A 22347-nucleotide genomic window follows, 5' to 3' on the forward strand; every position below is an offset into this window, starting at 1 on the left:
CAGAAGCTACCAGTAAATAGCTGTTAATACTCAACAATACAATGTGTTGTTGTAGAATATTTTGAGCTATTTTTTTTTCATTTGCAGCTTTGCAACTAAATTAGCGTTGCCCAATTCCAATAATTGCAGTTTTAACTGTATAAAAGATTTCCTTTTCCAGCATGTCCCTAAAGCAACAGGTGTAAATAAAACATTAAGAACTACTCATCTTTTGCATAGGATTATAATGACTTACAGCAATGTAACAATACTCCATTACAAGTAAAAGTCCTGCATGAAAAATCCTACTTAAGTAAAAGTACATGCTGTACTTAAGTACAGTGCAAGTACATGAAAATTGTACTTGACGTTTTCTGCAATGTACTTTTTAGTCTACCACGTTTGACAACCTGTTTGACAACTATAGTTATTTTGCAGAATAAGGTTTTACACACAAAACATTGGATATAATCAGATCTAAAATATGATTTGATGATGATGAGCAGTATACAAAATACTATATCTGTAATGATAATAATAATAATCGTAATCCACTCTGAAGACGGGCAATCTGCATGATGACTCATTTCACTTTTGATACTTTTAGTATATTCTTAATACTTCAGTACCTATATAAAAACATTTTGAATGAAAAACCTTTATTTCTAATGGAGTATTTTTACAGTGTGGTTTTATGCCTACTATATAGTAGGGTACTTTTATTAGTTAAGTAAAGGATCAGAATACTTCTTCTACCACTGCCACTTTGTTTGTTACAGTTTATTTTGAGCTTTAGTTTCTACGGTTCAGGTTTCAGATAAACAAGTGGTGGAATGTAACTAAGTACATTTACTCAAGTACTGTAATCAAGCACACATTTTGAGGTACTTGTATTTGAGTATTTCTATTTCAGACTACTTTATACTACATTTCAGAAAGAAATATTGAACTTTTTATTTCACATTAGCTCATAATGGTTCAAATTAGGTCCATCTTGACCAAATACAACAATAAAATGCTACTTGCACACTCGTGACTTATAATAATCCAATAATAGTGTAACTCTCTCAAGGACCTTTTTTCTGCGTTAACCCTCTGAGACCCACAATAGACACATTTTTGTCTTTTTTAGGGGGGTGTAGGGGGTCTTTAGGGGGAGATAGCAGGTCAACAGTATATGCAAATGTTAATGTAAATGTAAATCCAATTTTATTGTAACACATTGTACATAGCGAAATAGTGAAATTTTCTCTGCATTTAACCCATCCCAACTGATTAGGAGCAGTGAGCAGCTACAGTGCCAGGGGAGCAGTTTTAGGGGGTCTGCCTAGCACAAGGGCATCTCAGCAGTGCCCATGAGGCAAACTGGCACCCCTCCAGCTACCAGTCCGCACTCCGTACTTGAACCGTGCGGGGACTTCAACTGGCGACCCTCCGGTTACCAAGCCAAGTCCCTACGGAATGAGATAATTGATAAAAATACTCAAACAAAATCCCCAAATTCCTCTAAAATACCACATTAAGACAACAAGAAACCAAGAAAATAACACATTTATACTGCAACTGCATGGTTTATGCCCCAAATGGCATGTGATTATTATAAAGTGGGCATGTCTGTAAAGGGAAAACTTGTGGGTAACCATAGAACCCATTTACATTCACTGGTCAAGGGACCCCTTTGAAAATGGCCATGCCAGTTTTTCCTCGTCAAAATGTAGCCTAATTTGTAGCATTTTTTAGCCTCCTTCCCAACAAGCTAACATGACATGTTGTTACCAATGACTTCCTCAGGTTTCCTAGTTTCCTATGATATCTTCACCCTAGCTCTAAAACTGAACCTGCTACAGCCTGTAAAAGACAGTAAAGTTGGCCCGCAGGTCTCAGGGGGTTGATAGGCTACTTTTGATTCTTCAAGTACATTTTGCTTATAATATATACTTATTTACACAGCACTTTCATTTCATACAACAGAGTATTAGGGCCACATTGAAACAAAATCTGAGATTTTGAGAATAAAATCATAATATTCCGAGAATAAAGTTTACAAGAACAAAAGTCGTATTATGATAATAAATTCATAATATTATAAAGTAGTAACTTTACATGTTATTTTAGAGGGGAAATAGTGCAGCGTGACACCTATGGGAAAATGAGGAACGTGGAGCATCTTGTGAAGGTATACTTTAGTTTCGTATACTTTGTTTATCCGAAGAAAGAACCACCTGATGGACAAACTGACTCTTTTGTGGAGGAGGAAATTACTTTTTCTAACCACCACTAAAGTTATAACTCTGTTCTCGTAATATTGCAACTTTATTCTTGTAATATTATGACTTTTTTTTCTCATAAAGCTTTGTCTTTATTTTCGTAATATTACAATTTTTTTTTTCTCATAAAGTTATGATTTTATTCTCGTAATATTACGATTATTTTTCTCATAAAGTTATGACTTTATTCTTGTATTATTACAACTTTATTCTCATAATATTACAACTTTTTTCTCATAGTTATGATTTTATTCTCGTAATATTACGATTATTTTTCTCATAAAGTTATGACTTTATTCTTGTATTATTACAACTTTATTCTCATAATATTACAACTTTTTTTCTCATAAAGTTATGATTTTATTCTTGTAATATTACGACTAGTTTTCTCATAAAGTTATGACTTTATTCTCGCAATATTAAGACCTTTTTCTTGAAATAGTATGACTTTATTCTTGTTAAATTATGACTTTTTTCTTGTAAAGTTGTGACTTTATTTTTGTAATATTATAGTATGACTTTATTCTCATTAAATTATGACTTTATTCTCGTAATATTACGACTTTTTTCTCATAAAGTTATGACTTTATTCTTGTATTATTATGACTTTATTCTTGAAAAAAATCTTCTCCTCAATGTAGCCCTAATAGCCTGCTCTGTCGTAATTTCAGGATTTTTACTTTTAACGGTGTGTTTTTTACAGTGTATAATGTGAATGCTGACACTTTAAGTTCCCTCCAGCTCTACTCTATGGACACATCTCTACACCTCCACCTGTGGAGAAACACCTCTCCGTTATATATTATATGTTATATATTTCTCTTCTTCCAGCAGTCAGGAAGGAGGAGCAGAGGCAGTGAGAGTCCCGGGACGACCCTCACAGAGCGGTAGGACCACCGTTTTGGAAACCCCTTCCAGAGAACACCCACCCATGTGCGGCCAGTAGGAGGGGCCATGTGCTGAGGTGTTCGAGAAGGTGATGCCGTAAAAGCGGCCAGTGTGTCGCAAACCAGGTGTTTTCTGCGGGGGGAAGGTGATGTCGTAAAGCGGACAGGGGAGGGAGGGGGTGAGGAAGAGGGGGGGGGGGGGGGGGGGGGGGGGGGGGGGGGGGGGGGGGGGGGGGGGAAGAGACAGGAGGAGGAGGAGGAGGTGACTCTCGAGCGGCTGCGCTTCAGACTCAGCGAGAGGATCATGGCGGATGGCCCCAGGTGTAAGCGCAGAAAACAGGCGAACCCGAAGAGGAGCAGCGGTAAGTCCTAACTCCTCCGGTACCGAGCCGGGCCGGGCGGGCTAACCGGGAACTTTAACCCGGTCAACTCCTTCTGGGGACTCTCTGGGAGTGAGTTGAACCACGTTTCGGGGACTTTTTAAGGAGTATTAGTGTGTTCATGTCCCGGTGTGGTGGTGTACCGTTATACCTGGCTGGCTGCTCTCTCTCCGCCTAGCGGTGCACACACCGGACCGTTATCCGGCTCTCCTAATAACCAGAGGAGCGCCTCATTGTTGTCTGTATTATTAGTAGTTTAACTTTACTTTTCTGCTCTTTGTTTCTGCACTTTTCTGCCACTTTTCCCACCGTAGCAACACTTTCTGGCAGGTTGCGGGGCGTTCACAGAACAACGTGGCCCGTTCAGCGCAGTCTGGACTTCACTGGATGGCTTTTAGGGCGAGGTTGTTGCGGGGTTAGTTTCACAGTAACTTGCTGCTCTCTCTCGGCCCCCGGACGGTGCCGTTTCTCCCTCCCGTTCAAAAGAATCCAACTTTATCGGTTTGTTGTGACGGCCGGATGGGCTGTCGTGCTGTTGGCGGTGAATGCGTGTTTTTTCGCATGAGGTTTGGTGAGCTTCACTGCTGCTCTGCTGATGGCAGAGAGATGGGATGTTTATTATTTGATCTCCACTTCACCCCTCCCTGCCACAACTGCTACACCACATGTTCCTCTAGTTAAGGTAAGAAGTGGACATTGTATTTATTAATCCTCCTGAAGTAGAAATGTATCTTCATGCATGCATTTCCTCATCGCCTGCACCAGTTTAGCTTTATTAATATCGCATTTTGTTGTTATTCGGCGTTGGTTTCTGGTTGATTGTCTTGCAAATTGCTCCTATTGCACATTTTAGACTCTTGTTTATTGCACATGCAAATTCGGGATTGTAAACCGTTAGCAATGCTGGAAATAAATGCTGTTTTTGGGGCATTATAATGTTTTTGATTCTAAGTCTTGAATCACTTCATTACATAATATGGACTTTTTGGTGTGTGGTTGTCAGTGTTGACATTATATTGAGCTGATATTACTCAGTGGTATCTGTGATATAGTTGTAGTAATCCTCCAACATCACCTACAGGGACTTTATCGGATCTCCGAATAGGTGTGTGTGTGTGAGTCCACCTGTTATGAAGTAAAGGATATTAAAAATAGATTGTAGGTGTTGTAATAACTTTAAATGTCCACAATAGAGCCCGAGCACCTGATTGGACGGTGTCTTACCTGTCCTCCCCCCCTCTTCCATCGCATCAGCCAATAACACAAGTAAACCCATATATATATTTATATATTTCTCACCGTTATGAGGCACAATGTGTGTGTGAGCCGAGGGGCTGGAAAGCACCTTTTTTTTTTCTTCCTCCTGCTGACGACACGACGGTGACTCTGTGCGTCCGTACAGGAGCATCATCATCATCAGCATCATCATCATCATCATCATGTTTACCTGAACGCGGATAACGGGGCTGACAAATGGCCTAGAAATAAAGAGAAATAACACCTGCGGCTCTCCACCGGTTACCGGAACAGGATCTGATCACCGTTTCCTAAAGCCTCGGTGTCTCGTTGAGGAGCCAGGAAAAGCTCCAAATGTCAACCTGTGCAGGTAGAGAAGATGATTATTTATTTGGGTATAGTTTTCACCGTGTGTTTCATCGTGCCAGCTTCGCATGGATGCTCGCCCTCCTCTCTCTCTTCATTCTCGCGGGATTTATCTCATCGAAACGCATCTTTCTGACCCACTTGTGCATGTTTTTATCTTCCCTTTTATGTCTATATTTTGTGTGCGTGTGGATCGGTTTGTGTGCAGCTCTGTGCGAGTGTGCACGGACTAAACGTAGCGGTGCATAAGGTGGTTTATTCCTCCGTTATTGCTCCTCCACTGTGTGTGCACTAACCGCGCGTACAGGACGCACCGACCACCGGCCATCCGCTCCTCTCCAGCTATTGTGTTGCGGTTATTCCTTATACAATGTCCCTGAGCGGTAATCGGGAGGAGAATGGCGGTCAGTCCGGTTACTGCAGTGAAGGCGGGGTTGCTGCTGCTGGCCCGGAGACAGCCAGGTATACACGCACAAGGTGATGCAACACCTATAAAGGTGTATTTGAACACATCTCCCCGTGATATCCTCGCAGTAAGATGCTCACATACTCGATGGGAATATTCATTCGCATGTATCATATTCACACGTAACGTTAAATGAGATTATAATGTGGAGGAAGGAGCGTGTCCGTGTAACGGGTGGTGCGCACAATCAAGATGGCAAATAAAAGGTGCACTGTGATTCAGTGCGCACCGCTTTCATCCTGCTGCTGGTCTCATCTTCCACCTGACTCCATTCAAAACGTCTATTTCTTTCTTCATTAGTTTTCATCCACATGATGCGAGCTGCTCGTTCACATCCTGCTCATCTCACTGACTCCTTTTACTGGATTTCAAAAGATGCTGCCAAACATTAGCCTGGTGCTAATGTGCCATGACCTCCAGTCTGTCATGATGTGGCACACAGCTGCTGATGTGTGATCAACTGTACTGTCACAAAAAGCCTATTGAATATACTGACTTTATGTTCTATTAATCTGAGGTCATTAACACATCTTAAGGTGGACAAACTTTCATCCGTGTATTAGAAAGTGAGTAAATATAGACTGTGGACAGGCCTTTTCTGATAACTGTTCCTCAGGTGACTGTAGTTACACGTCACTTTACACGTTTTAATGCTTTTTAGTCATCATGGAGCCAAATCTCCTAACGATCATCTTTTTTACAGATTAATCTAATCTTTTTCTCAATAAATTGATTTATTATTTTTAGGGCTGTCCTCAACCAAAAAAAATCTTAGTCGACTAACACTCATAGGATTTGGTCGACTGATTAATTGATTTGATTGAGAGATCTGTAAACAATCACACAAAAGCAGCATTTTAAATCTGGTGTTTCCTAGAAATGTGCTCATGAGTGTCTTATAAATAAATCTTTCTGTTGAAAAAAAAGCATAATAAATGACTAAGCGACTAAAGAAATCTTAGTCGACTGAGACCAAAACGACCATTTAGTCAACCAATCGACAAAGAGGGGGCAGCCCTACTTATTTTGTTTATAAAATGTCAGATAATAGTGAAAAATCCCTGTCATAATTTCCCAGAACAACAGTCTAAAAGCTAAACATATATAGTTTATTACATTTTATATATAACAAAGAAAAGCAGCTTATCCTCTCAAGCTGGAACCAGAGAATATTTAGCATTTTTTGTTTAGAAAACGACTTAAACAATTTGTCGATAATCAAAATATCCAATTATTTTCCCACATTAATTGACTAATCGATTAAGTTTCAGCTCTCCTAACACCTCACATGTCCCAGGGACCCTTCTCCTCTCCTCACTTGAGAGTTTTGCTCCATCTTGTTTATTATTATTATGGATAACGGTATGAGGACATTATAAGGCAAAGCATTACACAGCTTTGACCCCAAATTACAGCACATTACACAGTAATGTATATGAAGAATGACTGACAGCCGTAGTGTACTCGGTTAATAACAGTTTAGCATGTTAAACGTCACGTGTGAAGGGCACGCTCGGCTGGTTTTCGTGGGTCCAAACCACAGTGCCAAAGTTGGCGTTGCATTTTATTTTGTGGTCCTAGTTTCACATTGCACAATTATGTTCTATAGTGAACCAGAACTGTTAATAAAATCATTAGCAGATCGTTATCAGACGGATTAAGTAATCTGCCGTTCTTGCTGGTTAGAGGCAGAAAATAAATCTAGTTAGATAAAACAGTGTCTGTGCTCTTCGCTGCAGTAGTTTTTTTTGCATGAACACTGGCAATCAGGTGTTAACATCCATCTTTTAATAATACCCATAAAATCTTGTGTTTTGGAGTCATTTCCTGTAGTTATGATCTCATCATAGTGAGCCACGCTGCAGTTTGCTTGAGAGGAGACTCATATTCAGGTGTCTGTGCTGTTTTAGTGTGCCACCCAAGTTCAAATGGCATTGTTCCTCCCCTATCTAAACATCTTACCCAAGCCTGCTGGTTGTTAATAGCTGACAGTCAGTTGGCCTTGCTCCGCTTCTTTACAGAGATGATTTCCCACCAGGCAGCAACTGTAAACATGCTGCTATAAAAGCCAGTAAATGATGAGTGTCATCTAGCTATAGGCCTGCAGAGACCCTCAACAACCTTCTCTATTCTTTTACTGTACTTGTTTATGCCTAAATTAAACGTGTACCACACATTAGAGTGAGTTGTAGCAGCATGGACAGTACATAAAACAGTTATTCCTGTGTTTTTAAAGTAATTGTATACGGACACAACCTTGTGAAGGAAAAAAGCGGAGGAGAAATTGTTGTTATTTAAGGTCCTTGATGAACTTGTTTTTAGCTCCACCGCATGTTGACCGTGTGCAGTTCTTCTGTAAATGGCAGGTGTCGGCCCCTCCATGAGCGCCGCCTGTTGCTTCGCCGCTGCCACTTTGGTCACGGCTTCGTCATCCAACGCCTTTGCTTCAAAGTGCTCCATGTTTGTATGTGTGTACGCTCTCAGCTGGGCTGTAATCTAACACTGCAATTTAGGGACTAAAGGAATGCAGCCTGGTGTTAACATACCTTGACAGGATAAACACAGCGGCCTACTCCCAGACTTGGACTGCTCATGTACCTCCACAAGCCTGCCAGGGCCTGGGCCTTCACCAGCGTCTGTCCGGCCGTCCTGTGGAGGATTTTTTGGAGGAAGGGGACACATTATTTGTAAAGGGGACATATGTTAATTTTCAGGTTCACACGTGTATTTTGGGTTTCTACCAGAATATGTTTACATGCTTTAATGTTAAAAAAACACATTCTTTTCTCTCATACTTTCTGTCTGAAACGCTCCGTTTTAGCGCCTGTCTCTTTAAGACCCCCCTCCTGAAAAAGCCAAGTCTGCTCTGAATGGCTTGCAAGAAAAATATGTTTCACCTTTGCAAAGATAGTTCTCAAGCCGTGGGCGATATATCCAGCCCAGTCGCACAGCAGTAGGTGAAATAGTCACAAAATTGAATGTATCGATTCGTGTATGAATGTCAAATTTTTTTTCGTGATGGTCAGCGCAAAATCAATTTGTATGTAATCCACATAATTGTGAACCAGGAAGTTTAAAGAGCAACGAGTGCCGCGTAGGGAGGAGGTCAGGGTGGATGGGTGGGTCAAAAAAACACAGGACTTCCGCCCAGGTGGCTGATGTTCGTGTCCTCTGTGAAACCAGAAGTCAAAGGTGATTTATTGGTCACGTAACTTCCGAAGGCCTACTGAAGTTATGTCACTTCCGGAGATATTATAACCCAAACCACTTATCTTATCCTAAAGCTATCTAAGTAGTTTTGTTGCCTATAAAAAGACTGGAGCGGAAATTGACACGTGCGTCACATGTTGCTGGACATTCGTAGGAAAAAGCAAAAAAAATACGTTGAGTGAAAAAAAAGGGAAATTGGTGTCCATGTACACGAATCAAATAGATTAAATTCCGACGGACTGCTGTGAGACTGTGTTGCTAAATTCTCATTAGCCTGCATTTGACATGTTATGTCACAGTTTGTGGGTTGGTAGGCACTCCAGATACCCAAATGTATGAGCACAGGCACTGAAAAAGTGAGTTCTTCATGATGTGTCCCCTTTAAAGTATTTGAAATCCAGCATTGTTTACATCCATGTTTACCGGCTAGCCGTCTTATTCTGTGCCTTTGCTGGTACTTTGCTGCATATCTTGTTATGTTACCGCCACCTGTAGATCAGTGGAATAGTGTGAAACCGTTGGCAGGAATGTGTACCGCGTCACCCGACCTCATACGTGTGCACAAGATAAAACAGGGACCACTCACAGAAAAAAAACAGCTTCATAACACTACTAGAGGTCAAAATCTCCACAGGGGACCTTTAACTATACGATTCTGGAGTGGATTTTTAATTTTCATATATCATAATAATCCTAGCTTTACTTAATTAAATTGTAGATTTGGTTAAATTAGATGGAGCTTTTTCACTGGCAGTGACAGTGGTGCCTCAGCAGACAAGTGTGTTTACAACAGCTCTCAGTGACTGTTCACTGACTGCTGTTTTCTATAAGTTATATCAGGGAAACAGACATTTGTTGATATGAAAGTGCTTTGAATTAGTGTTTTAAAGGAACACTCCTGTCTCTTTGGTGATAGGCTCTTTGATCAGCTTGCTGTTGTTTGATGCGATGAGATGAGTTGAGTATCATTTTCTCTGTGTATCTGCTATTTATTCAGCTCTCACCTGTAGATGCTGAACCTGTAATGCTCCATCAACGCCTCGCATGTTGTGCAAACAAGTTTTGCATCATCTTATGAGAACTATGACCCTTCAACCGAGCTTCAAATCAGACCATGATACACTGTGGCTTCGTACTATCACAGGTTTTACAGTCCTTTTATTTCCTGTATTTGTATGAATGAACCATTTTATTGAGGTCACCCAAAGCTGTTTCAGTTACAGATGGGGGAGGGGGAAGTGATTCTCTTATGTATCTTTTTTTTTTTTTTTTTAAGAATTTAAAATTGATTTTTGAATGACAGAATCGATATATTTGCTTCATTTGAGTCTATGCCGGGGGTCGAAGGAAATTACTGCTTTTATTGTTGTAGTCTGAGTGACGTGACGTCATATCCGCTCCGTATCCGTCTAAAACCAAAAGAAACCGCAGAGAGCTGAAACAAGAAAGCAGAGAACGGCGGAGGGTCAACGTGGATACGACCTGCACCCTCGCATGTTAAATCGCTTGAGCGGAGGAGTTGTAGCCTCGTAGCATTTATTCACCGACAAATAAACTGTACACACTCTGTCTGCTACAGCTACTGTGCGTTCACAGTTATAACGCCACACACACACGGTCTGTCGGAAACTCGCTGAAGTTACGCCGTGCTGACAGACTGTATGTGTTACAGAGCTACAGATGCTAACGTAGCACAAACACACACACTGTTCCTTAGACAATCGCTATCGTTAATCCGGACAGACACACAGCTGACAACCTGCTAAACTAAACTAAATGTGCGGTGGAGACTTTTACTGTGAAAGTGGCTGCATGACCGCAACACTACAGGAAGCATCTTAGTCATCTATCTGCTAAGCTAACGCTCCCGGACGGGTGAACCGGGGAATATCTGTTGTGCTCATACATTGCAGCTGGTGCACCGCTGCAATTGAGGCACAGATCTGGTCGGTTAACGGTTAATAATCGGTTAACGAGGGTCGGTTATCGGTTAAGACAATTTTAAAAATTAGCATCCCTATTAATAACCAAAGCTACTTTTCATATTAAGGACTCGTCATTCTTTTTTTTTTTTTCCAAGTGATGTGTATTTTTGTGTAATGGGAGTATTTATGCGCACGTGAACCTTTGTTGTGTATTAGGGAGATGGCAGCGTCAGAGGGTTTGAGAAGTGGTTGTGGTCAACAGTAGCTGTTAATTGATCCATGACCGTCGGCCATTCATGTTACTTTCTCCTTTTGCTGAAGAGCCTGGGGCTGTGTGTGTGTGTGTGTGTTGTTTCCCTTGCACAAATGGGCCTGTGGAATGACAAAGCACTACAGGATGTCTTTAGCAAGTCAGCATTAACCCCTCCCATCACCTTTTATGGTCCAGGGTGGGGGAGGTGCGTCCGCCAGACTACTGATGCTGCTGCTGTGACTAATTGAGTAGTGTGTGTGTGTGTGTGTGTGTGTGTGTGTGTTTGTGTGTATGTGTTAGCGAGAGAGAGTGTGTTGTGTGTTGTGTGCGTGCATCAAGGTGGGAAACTGCTACTTTCCTCCAGGCTTTGCATAACAACAGAGGCCTGCTTGTTTGGATTTACATGCATTAACATGGTGCCTGTTAGGGGGGAAATCAGCGGCTTCTACTGACGCCGTTGCGTTTCAATTAGATGACGTCAGCCGATAAAGGCACCTTGACAGATCAGGCGTGGAAAGTTGAGGCAGATGACTCAATACGGCCTAATAAAGGCATACAGCTTTAAACAGCTGCTGTGTCTGACTTGTAAAGTTAAATAAAGGAGTCAGAGTCTGATTCATTTTAGTCATCATGCACTAATACGGCAACTTTTAGTATCATTCAACTCAGTACACAAAACTATGGCTAGACAAAAGTGTAATTAATGAGTAAGTGATGAGTTTATCTGATGGATTTTAAAGGCAGAAAGTGGGAGAGTTTGTCAGTATAGAGACATAGTAGTGAGCAGTGATGTAGACTGTACACCACCAGATGTGTTTTGGGAAAGTCAGCTAAAGCCCTGCCGAACAAAACAGCCACACTCACTTCAATAGCTCACATATTCAGAATGTAGCCTGAATCAAACGACAAATGACTAAAAACTTTAGCCGGCGCAGACGTGCCTATTGTCATGCAGGTGTGATTCGCCCCAGCTACTCACAAACACTCAACATGAGAACTATTTTTAGTCGAGGTGGAAGGGAAACGGTGCGCTGCCCTCTGATTTGATACGAAACTGAGAGCAATTGTGTCATTCAGGCTGCACTGCACCGAGGAGTCTGAATAAACCTGAAAGGTACCGTGGTAGTGTGGCTTTTGAAACTCAAAAACTACAAGTTGTCTGTATTAACAGAAGATGGTGCCCCCCCCCTCCTCCCTCACAGAGCCACCCACCCTCCCAGTCCTCCACAGAGAGGTCAGAGGTCAATGGAGCAGCCCTGGAGCTGTGTTACAACAGAAAGCACATGAGCCACATGTGCCGAGAAGATGCTCAGTAGAGTTTCAGTGTTTTCTCTGTGTGCTGCGTAAAGATTACACAAAACTACACGAAATTATAACACAGATAGCGTCTCGTGCATCAAATCATTACAAAAAGATTTAATAGTAAAGCTAACTGTGTCTTTACTGCTCCAATGTCACTTTAAAAATATCAGTCTTCCCTTTTCGTACATGTTGAGGCTTCCCCCGCTGCCTGGAAAACCTGGAAAACAGTTGACCAATTTTTCAGTGATGGAAAACTCATGGAAAATGAGAGGAAAAAGTCAAATGTTATGGAAAATCTTGTGTTGTATTGGAATTATTTCAGCATTCCCCTATTTTCCTTAGGCTAGGCTATCTATCAGAGCTCCCCAGAACTGATAACATTGGCATCTGAAGGGGCTAAGTTACGTTCAGGATCATATTAACATTCATATGGTAGTTTTTGGATGAGAGTATCAGGGTGATATTTTGTGGAAACGCTGTGAACACACGCCCAAGTCATGTCACATGGAGCACATGCAGGTTGGCTGAAACTCTGAATGATGTCCTTCAATGATTATCCTTCAAATGTAAATATTAGTCACTGCTGGCTGGTAAACTGTGGTAGCTTTTCTTATTATATTTTTATTCTATGATAAATTTGTCATCGTTTCTAAGCACATAAGAGATGATTTAGCCATAGGCTGCATGTCTTTTAAATCAGACTTCCACAGAGAGGAACACATTAGTGTATGGCGTGATCCCTGTCTGTCTTACCAGCTAGATCATCACTGAAAATGTTCTGGAAAAGTCCTAGAAAATGACCTCTAGAAAAGAGGGGGAACCCCGATGTTCATCATTAGTCACCCCAGTCCTCAAGTGCCAGTCCATGCACACCTAAATCAATTTAGGGCTAAACGCCACCTTAATAATGTCAAGTGTGCAAGACTAGAACTGCAGTAAAACTTTAAGGCAGGTGGACCTTGAGGACATTATTATCCAACACTTGCTCTGTGTCTAGGCTGCAGAAATGGGTCTTGTCACACATCAACATATTCTATGGCAAGCCGTTATAACATTTAATAGCTCAGCTTGACTATCCGGAATTAACATTAGAGATATCCACAATTATATTGTGACTAGTCAGAGTTCTCATTCCAGATATCTATAAGGTCATTGTGACTAGTCAAAACGACAGTTAGAGATATCTGTAATTCAGTTCTGACTATCCTAAATAACAGCTACAGATCTCTCAAGCCTCATTATGACTAGTCTGAGTTGTTGTCATGACGTTGCTCATCAAGGCCTCCCATTGGATATCGGCCCAACAAAGCATCTGAACAGTGTCAGCAGAAGCTTTTGCTAACTTGGGATAGTTCGGTAAAGTGTGAAAGATATTCCCAGATTCAAACTTCCCGGATCAATAACTCATCAGAGACACATAGTTAAAACACCAACGAGGGCTCTTTCTAACCGTAGTGAGGTAGACAACGAGCTACAACCTCATTTTAATCAAAACGAGCCTTTAGTCCTCCGAGCTGGATGCTTAACATCAGTCTCTATGTGCAGCCGGCTGTGAGACTAGTGGTCGGGGACCACTGGGAATCAGATAGTTAGAAAATGACATGAAATAGAAAAAGAGCTCATCATCGAGGAATCTGTGGCCAACGAGAGCTTTGTCTCCAGACACACTTTATAAACCCATACGCCAGGCTTCTGACGTAATTACAGATATCTGCAACATCATTTCGCCTCGTCACAACTCTAGTTCTAGATATCTGTAATTACATTTAGACTATCCGTAACTCCAGTTAGAGATATATACAACGTCATTCTGACTTTATTTTTAATTTTAGATATCTGAAATGAACAATGTAGATATCTACAATTGAGGGGAATTAAAAATATGTGAAACTGGAATTACGACTAGTCATTTTTCAGTTGTGGATATCCGTAATAACAAACCCTTTATACATGATTTGAATCCTACTAGTCAAAATGTAATTACGGATATCTAAAATTAGAGTTTAGTCCAAATAGAATTAGGGATATCTTGAATTAGAGTTTTGACTAGGCAAAATGATGATGCAGATATCTCTAATGAATATCTCATCTAGCTCTTAAATGTTAAAATGGCTTGCCATACATATTCACCATAATGTCAAATCACAGAAGAGTACTAATGGTGATGATTTGAGAAAAAACGCTGCCCATTTGTTTTTCTATAAATCAATGAATGAACTCAGTAAGTTTAAAGCTGCTGTGCCTTTAGAAGAAGAGCGGTAGAAAAAGATCCACTTACTGTTAAATTTAAATAATATTACAGTAAAGCCAAATCCTCCTCTGAACTTACAATGCCGTTTAAAATTGATGTCATGAAGACAGTTTTGCTCAGTGCTGCCTACGTTCAAAACAAAACCAAAATGTGGAACCAGAACTGAAATTTACCTCCGGCGCCGCTGGAGCATAAAATCTCAGAGGAACTGCCAAACTCGTATTAGCACTTTTCTTAAAGGTGGCCTTACCCATTTCCACAAGTAACCTGCTTTGCTGTTGCCTTTCATCGTTCTCCATTCACCCACCTGAATATTCATGTATTCAAGAGGCTCCCCGAGCAGCTAACAGCTAAAACTTTAATCTACACTGTGTGGTGCTAACCGGGGCTGAGCTGTAAAAGACGGCCTGTGGTGAAGGGACCCAGTTTATTCTGCTGCTGCTGCTGCTGCTGCTGCTGACCAGCATCCCGCCTCACACCACGCACGTGTATGTGTTAAAACTTCCATATTTTGAGTGTGCATTTGCTTAATGAGTTTATACGTTTGTGTGATCGTGTGGGTTATGTGTGCACGCAGGCCAGTGTGTGTCTAAAGAAAGAGTCCCATTCAAAGTCCTGTGTGTATGGGAGATGGGGGGGAGCACTCTTTCACACTCAGCCGGTGGGAAGCTCCTCTCCCCTCGCTCCTTTGGTGGTGGTGCAATTTGCATATCCTGCACATCCTCCATTCTCTTTTTTTCCCCTGCCGCCTGAGAAGCAGAACAGAGGCCTCCGGCTCCTTCCAGCTCAGAGGGAAATCAGTGAAAACGCAGCCCAAAGCTGCCGCATGCCTCCGGGCACTACGCCGAGCCACAGCCATGGATGCCGTACTAAATCGAGCCGTAATCCCGTGCACGTCGGTCGTTGAAGTGGAGTGCCGCTCGCCTGTGATAGGCTACTCACTTTTATTCGCTTCCATTAAAAATTAGGACACTTCTCAAAGGTAAACCAAAAAGAAACAGGCGTAAGGAAAGCAGAAAGGAAAAGAACTGAGAGTAGAAAAGGAGCGGAATAATGAAAGAGATAAATATTAGAAAACAGTACAAAGTTAAAGCCCAGTTTAACATTAGATAATGACCTCTGTGTTTTTCCCTTTGCTGAAATATTGTTCTTCATCTTAGTAAAAAGCCATGTGTGTCATTCAGTCATACAATCAAACAGAGCTTAAAAACCTTGAATAATTGATCGATTCATTGTAATCTTTCAAGCAAAATAAATCCTAAACATTTTCTAGTTCTAGCTGCTCAATGTGAGGATGTTCTGCTTTTCTCTGTCTTATCTGATAGTATCCAGAACAGCAGAATATTTTTGACTTTTGGACTGTTAGTCGAAGCTCTGAAGATGTAATTTCAGGCGTTTTTCATGACATTTTATAGACTTTAGATGAATTGAATTGAAAAGAAAAGTTAAATCTACTATTTGAATAGATAATTCTACCTATTTCTAATACTGGTGAATCACCTTTTAAAGCGATTTTGAATAAATCGGCATCAAATGTAAATAATTGAAACTTGATTCAAGGACATTCAAGTTAATTCAGTCCTTGGAAACAAGTGCGAATTGTTGTGATTACCGATGCCGAGGTTGTAAGACTCAATGCTACTGACTTGGTTAGATTTCTGCAGGCTGTTCTGTGACCGGCACACTGCTGGAACAGGTTTTTTAATCTCAAATAGCACTGCATGCTTACTAAAGTTCTGCAGTATATAGTAATGGAAAATGTTTCTTTAGGCATGTACCGTGGCATGTTCCTTTTAGAGCTTTTTATGCTCAAATGCCTCTTCACAGGAAGCAGATTATTTTCATTGGGACATTATGGATTAAAATAACTGAGAAAAACCACTGCGGGTTATTTATGCTGATTTCACATTTTATGACTTTAACAAACCAAAGCTGTATAAAACCAAAGAATTCTAGGGAGAGTACAAATTATTTATTATTGAATAAAGCTTTAAAAAAAAAAAAAAAAGGTCAAATGTAAAACCTACAGTAGGAGCTGGGGGGGGGGGCTCCCAGCAGTCCCAGTGGTCTCAGGAGACATAAATCATGAGCGGTGGACAGGTGGGTTAGGAGGAGCCTGGACTCTCTAAAGACACCCCAGAGACCTCAGTGGGTCCAGCAGCAGCAGGACAGGTGGGAGTAGAATAGAGAGTTTGATTAGAAGCACAGCAGAAGGATTTATTCTCCACTTTTACACCGTAGCTACCTGCTCTCAGATTATGGTCTGAATCAAACGAGAAGAGTCACTCAGAAATTGCAAGATTTGATGAACTATCGAAGAAATGTTTTTACTCTTTCTTGAAGCAGAAAATGAAAGTGAACAGAACTGAACATATGCAGCATGTTGCACTAAGTAAAGAGGCTTAATCACCTCACTGTTCAAAAACTAGCTGGCTAGAAGTCTATATTTATTCACCTGCCTTTGGTTGGAATCAGCCATGCCCCCTCTCTCTGGGGGTTGTTGCAACGTATTTTTGGGAAAAGTCGGTCCTTACTAATCTCTTTTTCACACTTATGGATGCAAAGTGACAGGTTCTGTCTTGCCTAGGTTGGGAATGTAAAGGCCCAGACACACCAAGCCAACGTCAAAAAGACACAAGTGGTGATGAAGGCCGACTTCTGCGTCGCATCATATCGCCTTTTAAAATGAACTCTCCCTACCAGCAGGCGGCGGTAGTCTGTATTCGTCATTCAAAAAAGCAAAACCACAAGACCGAAGGTGGCGGATATACAATCCGTTGTTATGATAAGTACATGAAACAAAGCGGCGTCTGCCGACCATTTTCTCACCACTCTCACTCACGACTTAGCTTCATTCCAGATGTTCATGTCGTGAAAATATCCGTGTATTGGAATGATCAGATGAGATGAAGATGAAAAATGAGAAGAGTCTTCTGTGTGTCCTCTTGACTTTACTCGTCAGCTTGCTTTCCTCATTTCTGTTTCTCTTCTCGTGCACTGATTCGCTTGTGTGATATCTCTCACCGACGAGCTCCGTCGCCGATTCATCACGCCGAATCGACCGAAGAAAACCTCCGACACGGGCAGACAAGAGCCGATGGTAGACTAGACTGCGTCTGCTTGGTGTGTCTGGGCCTTAACTCTGATTGGACAGCGATTCCTCCCATCGCCACTATACTGGTGAACAACAAAGCAGTTCATTTCTGTAGGGATGTGTTGTTTCCATGCTTTCTCATCCAAGTCTTAGAAGCTTGTTGAAGTCATGTCTCGGGGGAATTGAGAAGCCGTTGACCACGATGTTCAGCTGATTACTTTTATGCAGCTGAGTTGGAGTAGAAAAAACAGTTCTGTGGTTTTGTTTCCCCCAAAGGGAATTAAATGAACGTGGTTGGTTGTCGGCAGGTTGTCACTCCGACGTGTCAGAGGATATCTGTATCAAGTTTCATCCCTCTCAACTTCAAGTGACGGGTTTGCCATCATGTTGTTCCAGGTTCATTTCACAGTTAATTAGAAATGAAACAATGAATTGTTTAGTCAATTGACAATTTATTGGAAACTCTTTAGGTAATTAATTGATTATTTGATAGTTACAGCTTCTTAAATGTAAAGATTTTCTGGGCTTTATATCATTTTGAATTAAACTTTTTTTTGGATTGTTGGTCAAATTAAACATTTTGAAGATGTCAACTTGGGCTCAGGGAAATTAGATGCACATTTTGTCACTAATTTCTGATGTTTTATAGCCCAGACAATAAATTGAAAAAAGAGAAGATACTGTAATCTATAAATGAATCGATAATGAAATTAATCAGTCAGTTACACTGGTTCCTGATTGGTCTCCTCCTGGGCAGTGCTGCTATTCAGCTTTGAATGAATGTTCCCTCTGAATGTGTGGACCTGTCAGCTAACAATGTAAACGATGCACCGCTATACTGTGGTTCTGTTGACGTTCTGTAGACCTGTTCCTCTTTATTTATTGTGATGTTTCATAGTTGGACATGATGAGGTGCAGGACGGATGGCGAGCGAACACACTGAAATGGAACAGAGGATTTAATTAGAAGCTCAGTAGAGATGTGGCTTCTCTCTTTGTGTCTCTCCTCCATCCTGTGTCCTGTGGGCTGGATGTGGACTAGAGCACGGAGCCAGATATATAAAAGGGAGGAGGGTGGATGACACCTCTTGCTTGCAAAACAAAAATCCATTCAGATCCCTTAATAAACTGTCGGTGTAGATTTAGATTTGTTTGTTGATGCAGGACAACATTAGGAGTCGTCCTTTTTTAAATCATGCAAGCGAACTCGCGATCGAGTGAAAGAGGGAGCTGGAGAGGCTGGAAGAAAGGGAGTGTTGTTATTGAATTACAGGTGATGGCTGCTAATTGGGCCCTCCAGAGGTTGTGTGTGTGTGTGTGTTTTTATGTGTGTGTTTGGTGGGAGTGTGTGTGTCTGGCTCAAGGGATGCAGACTTGATGAAGCTGTTAGGGTAAAGTGCGGGGCCCCAGTGCGCTCCCTGAGTGCTGTGCTTTAGAGGCTGTCCTGTCCCTGCGGAGGAGCGCTAATGGAGGCCACCCAGCCCCGATGAATTACACCCAGACTGGATGGATGGATGGATGGATGGAGGGACGGCGGAGCTGGGGGGTGATGCTGCCGTAATTGAGGCGGCTGCTGAACCAGAAGAGTGCTCGGTTTTTGATGAGCTGCAGGCACGAAGCAACACGTTTGCACCGGAGCTGTGACAATAACCCGCATTACCACCCTCACCGTGGTTCCTGGCAGGGAGTCAGCAGCGCCTGAGACGTCATATCTGAGTACATGCTATTCTACCAGCACTGATTCATGTGACACAACAGTGACTCAGCTTTTAGTCAGTCCGTGAAATCGTAAAAATGTGATGTTTGACATCTATGGTAATAATAGATTCATAATTTAATTTATCTCGCAAAAAATGCCAAATATTTACTGGTTCCAGCTTCTCAAAAGTCAACATTTGCTGTTTACCTAATTGCAAACTGATTAAACTTATTAACAGCTTATTGGAAAAAACAAACTAATTGAAGACTTGTCGTCCCCATTTTTTCAAACTTGTTCATATGTTTTTGCTGAGTCATGACTGAGTTGGTGGAGCTCTTTTATATAGAATTGCATCTAGTGTTTCCCCTATATATTTTCCAGGGAAATGATTTGGCGCTGATGTTTTTACAGGATTTTAATTACATTGATATTCAGTTATGATGTGTGATTTCTGGTGTTTTTTTGTGCACCTCTTTGGTTAAGATAATGGCACCAGCACCACAAGGTTTGGGGTTTTCTTTCCTTGTGTAGTGTAGAGCCGAGACAATTAATCAATTAGTTGATTGACAGACAGCAAATTGAATTGAATATCTTTGGTTTAAGACTGCTAAAAAAAAAAAAAAAGCAATTTGGAAACATCATCTTGGGTTTTGGAAAATCAACAGGTATTTTGCACTATTTTCTGATATTTTATAGATCACACACTTAATTGAGAAAATAATGGGCGGATTAATCGCTGATGAACATGATCACGAGTTGCAGCTCCAGTGGAGTTTCATGGGTAGTGCATGGTACTAACTAAAAGGCATTTTGGATAAAAACAATTTCTTCAAAACCATGCAAACTAACCAAATCTTAATGTCCCTGCCCCTTTTTCACTGGATTTTGGTATTTATTACCGAGGGTTGCAAATAACGATTATTTTCATTGTTGATTAATCTGTAGATTATTTTTTGATTAATTGTTTGGTCTGTAAAATATCTGAAAATAGTGGAAAATGTCCATCCCAGTTTCTCAAAGTCCAAGGGGCTGTCTTTAAATGTCTTGTCAGTACACAGATATATTCACTTTAATATGATAGAAAACAGAGAAAAGCAGGTAATGTCCATATCTGAGAGGCTGAAAGCATTTTCTGACATTTTTGCATGAATAATTATTTAAACGATTCATCGATTATCAAAATATTTGGCAATTATTTCTCTGTCGATCGACTACTCGACTAGTTTCAGCTCTATTAGTATCATCATCACATCCAATTTGCCTTCCCTCTGTAATTGTTATTCTTTTTTTAGGATCTCTGCTGCCACTGAGAATGCCACTCTGCTTATCCACTTTGGGAGATTTCTGTTGATCAAAGCAGTTTTGGCATCAGTGTTGCCGCTGCAGCGGCGTGATTGCCGAGGTGTCAGCTGTTCCGTCTACGAGAGACGAGGACAAACGACACCGCGGGCTTTCTCATCATTTTGTTTCTGTGTTTGTGTTACTGCCACTCGGTGGGATTTTGGCTCCCTCTGCCTTCACTGGGGGAAACCTGTGGGGTAAAGAAGGCCAACACACCTTCATCTGTGTGCATGGATGTGATAGGGGGTGTAAGAAAATATCGACGCACATGAGTATTGCGATATTATGTTGTACTGTACTGTACTGTATCGATTCTCCAAAACACTATTGATTTTAATTATACTCTTTAAAATCTGATGGCCCGCCGTCAAGCCCAGCCGCTATTCGATCTTTCAGAGGTTGTAGCAGGCTCAGTTTAAAGATAGAGTGAATCATGTGAAACTACAAAAATCTAAGGAATCCATCAGTATCAACCATGGTATACTGGCTTATTGCAAAGGAGATTAAATAACACTCCAAAGTTATGCAAAATTTTGGCGAGGAAAAACTGTTCTGGCCATTTCCAAAGGGGTCCTTTGACCTCTGACCTCCAGATATGTGAATGTAAATGGTGAATATGGGTATCCACGAGTCTCCCATTTACAGACATGCCCACTTTAGGATAATAATCCCATGCAGTTTTGTGCTAAAATTCTAAAATGGTGTATTTCTGGTGTGTTCTTTATACCATGACATTTTTCCTAAATTAAACTAAAAACAATTCCCAATATATCACCTTGCTTACATTATCACAATATATCACAATATAACGAATCGTTACCCCTGTATCATGATACGTATTGTATCATCGGATTCTTGCCAACACACAGCCCTACTAGTATGTGAGAGTGTCAGAGCAGCCGTCTGCATCACCATACTGGTCTATGTCGAGGCCTCATTGTTAAAGGGTCACAAGACTGACTTACAAACAGTTCATGTATGAGTGTGTGTTTGTGATTGTGTGGCTTGTTTTACTTTCAAGTATAGGTGTGTCTGTTATGGCAGGATGTGAGTGACGGGGTCTACCGTGCGTCCTTACAGGGGCTCCTCTGTAATAATAGTGCTGCAGCAGTGGTGGGTGGGGTCATTGTGTGGCCTTCTTGTGACCCTCCTGATTGCAACATTTCTATTTTGTTTACTTAAAGCTTCAGTAGGCAACAAGCAGACTCCAGATCAGCTCTGACTGGTTGTTTTCCTCTGGTCTGTGAAATCTTGCAGATGCTGTTAGGAGCACCGGAGGACACATCATTTTATTTTCAGGTTACCTGTTTCATGTACTGCTGTCAGGATATAGCGACTGTTTTATAAAAATAACTTTTTTTTCTGATATTCTTAATGTTGCGTTGTCCTCACAGTGACGTCTCTTTTCTTGGTGCAGCGGGGCTCAGTGAACATCAGGGGAAACTCTGTGCTATCTTTACACCTGCCGAGGTAAACTGTCATCTACACTTTGCACCGTGAAGCACAAACATCAGATGTCAAACCACATAACCAGCCGCGTTACAGTTTATCTTAACAGCTTGTTGACATGATAGGAATGTGACAGCATGCAGAGCTGCAGTGATCTGTGGATGGTATAGGTAACCAGCTTTTATTGCTTTAGACTGACATGTTACTGAAGCCAAAACCTTTCCTTATGGCACTGAACCGATA

The 22347-nt window shown here is 41.3% G+C and overlaps 1 protein-coding gene across 2 annotated transcripts in view; it reads left to right on the top strand.

Annotated features, from left to right (window-relative positions):
- Positions 1–3371: 3371 nt before the first annotated feature.
- LOC119498866 (zinc finger E-box-binding homeobox 1-like) overlaps positions 3372–22347 on the top strand; it is a 93017-nt gene continuing 74041 nt past the window's right edge. For both annotated transcript variants that reach the window (XM_037787960.1, XM_037787961.1), the window contains exon 1: positions 3372–3495. In XM_037787960.1, coding sequence (XP_037643888.1) covers positions 3438–3495 — 58 coding nt within the window. In that variant the 5' untranslated portion in view covers positions 3372–3437. The remainder of the gene's footprint in view (positions 3496–22347) is intronic.

Source organism: Sebastes umbrosus, chromosome 12, assembly GCF_015220745.1.
Source record: "Sebastes umbrosus isolate fSebUmb1 chromosome 12, fSebUmb1.pri, whole genome shotgun sequence".
NCBI lineage: Eukaryota > Metazoa > Chordata > Actinopteri > Perciformes > Sebastidae > Sebastes > Sebastes umbrosus.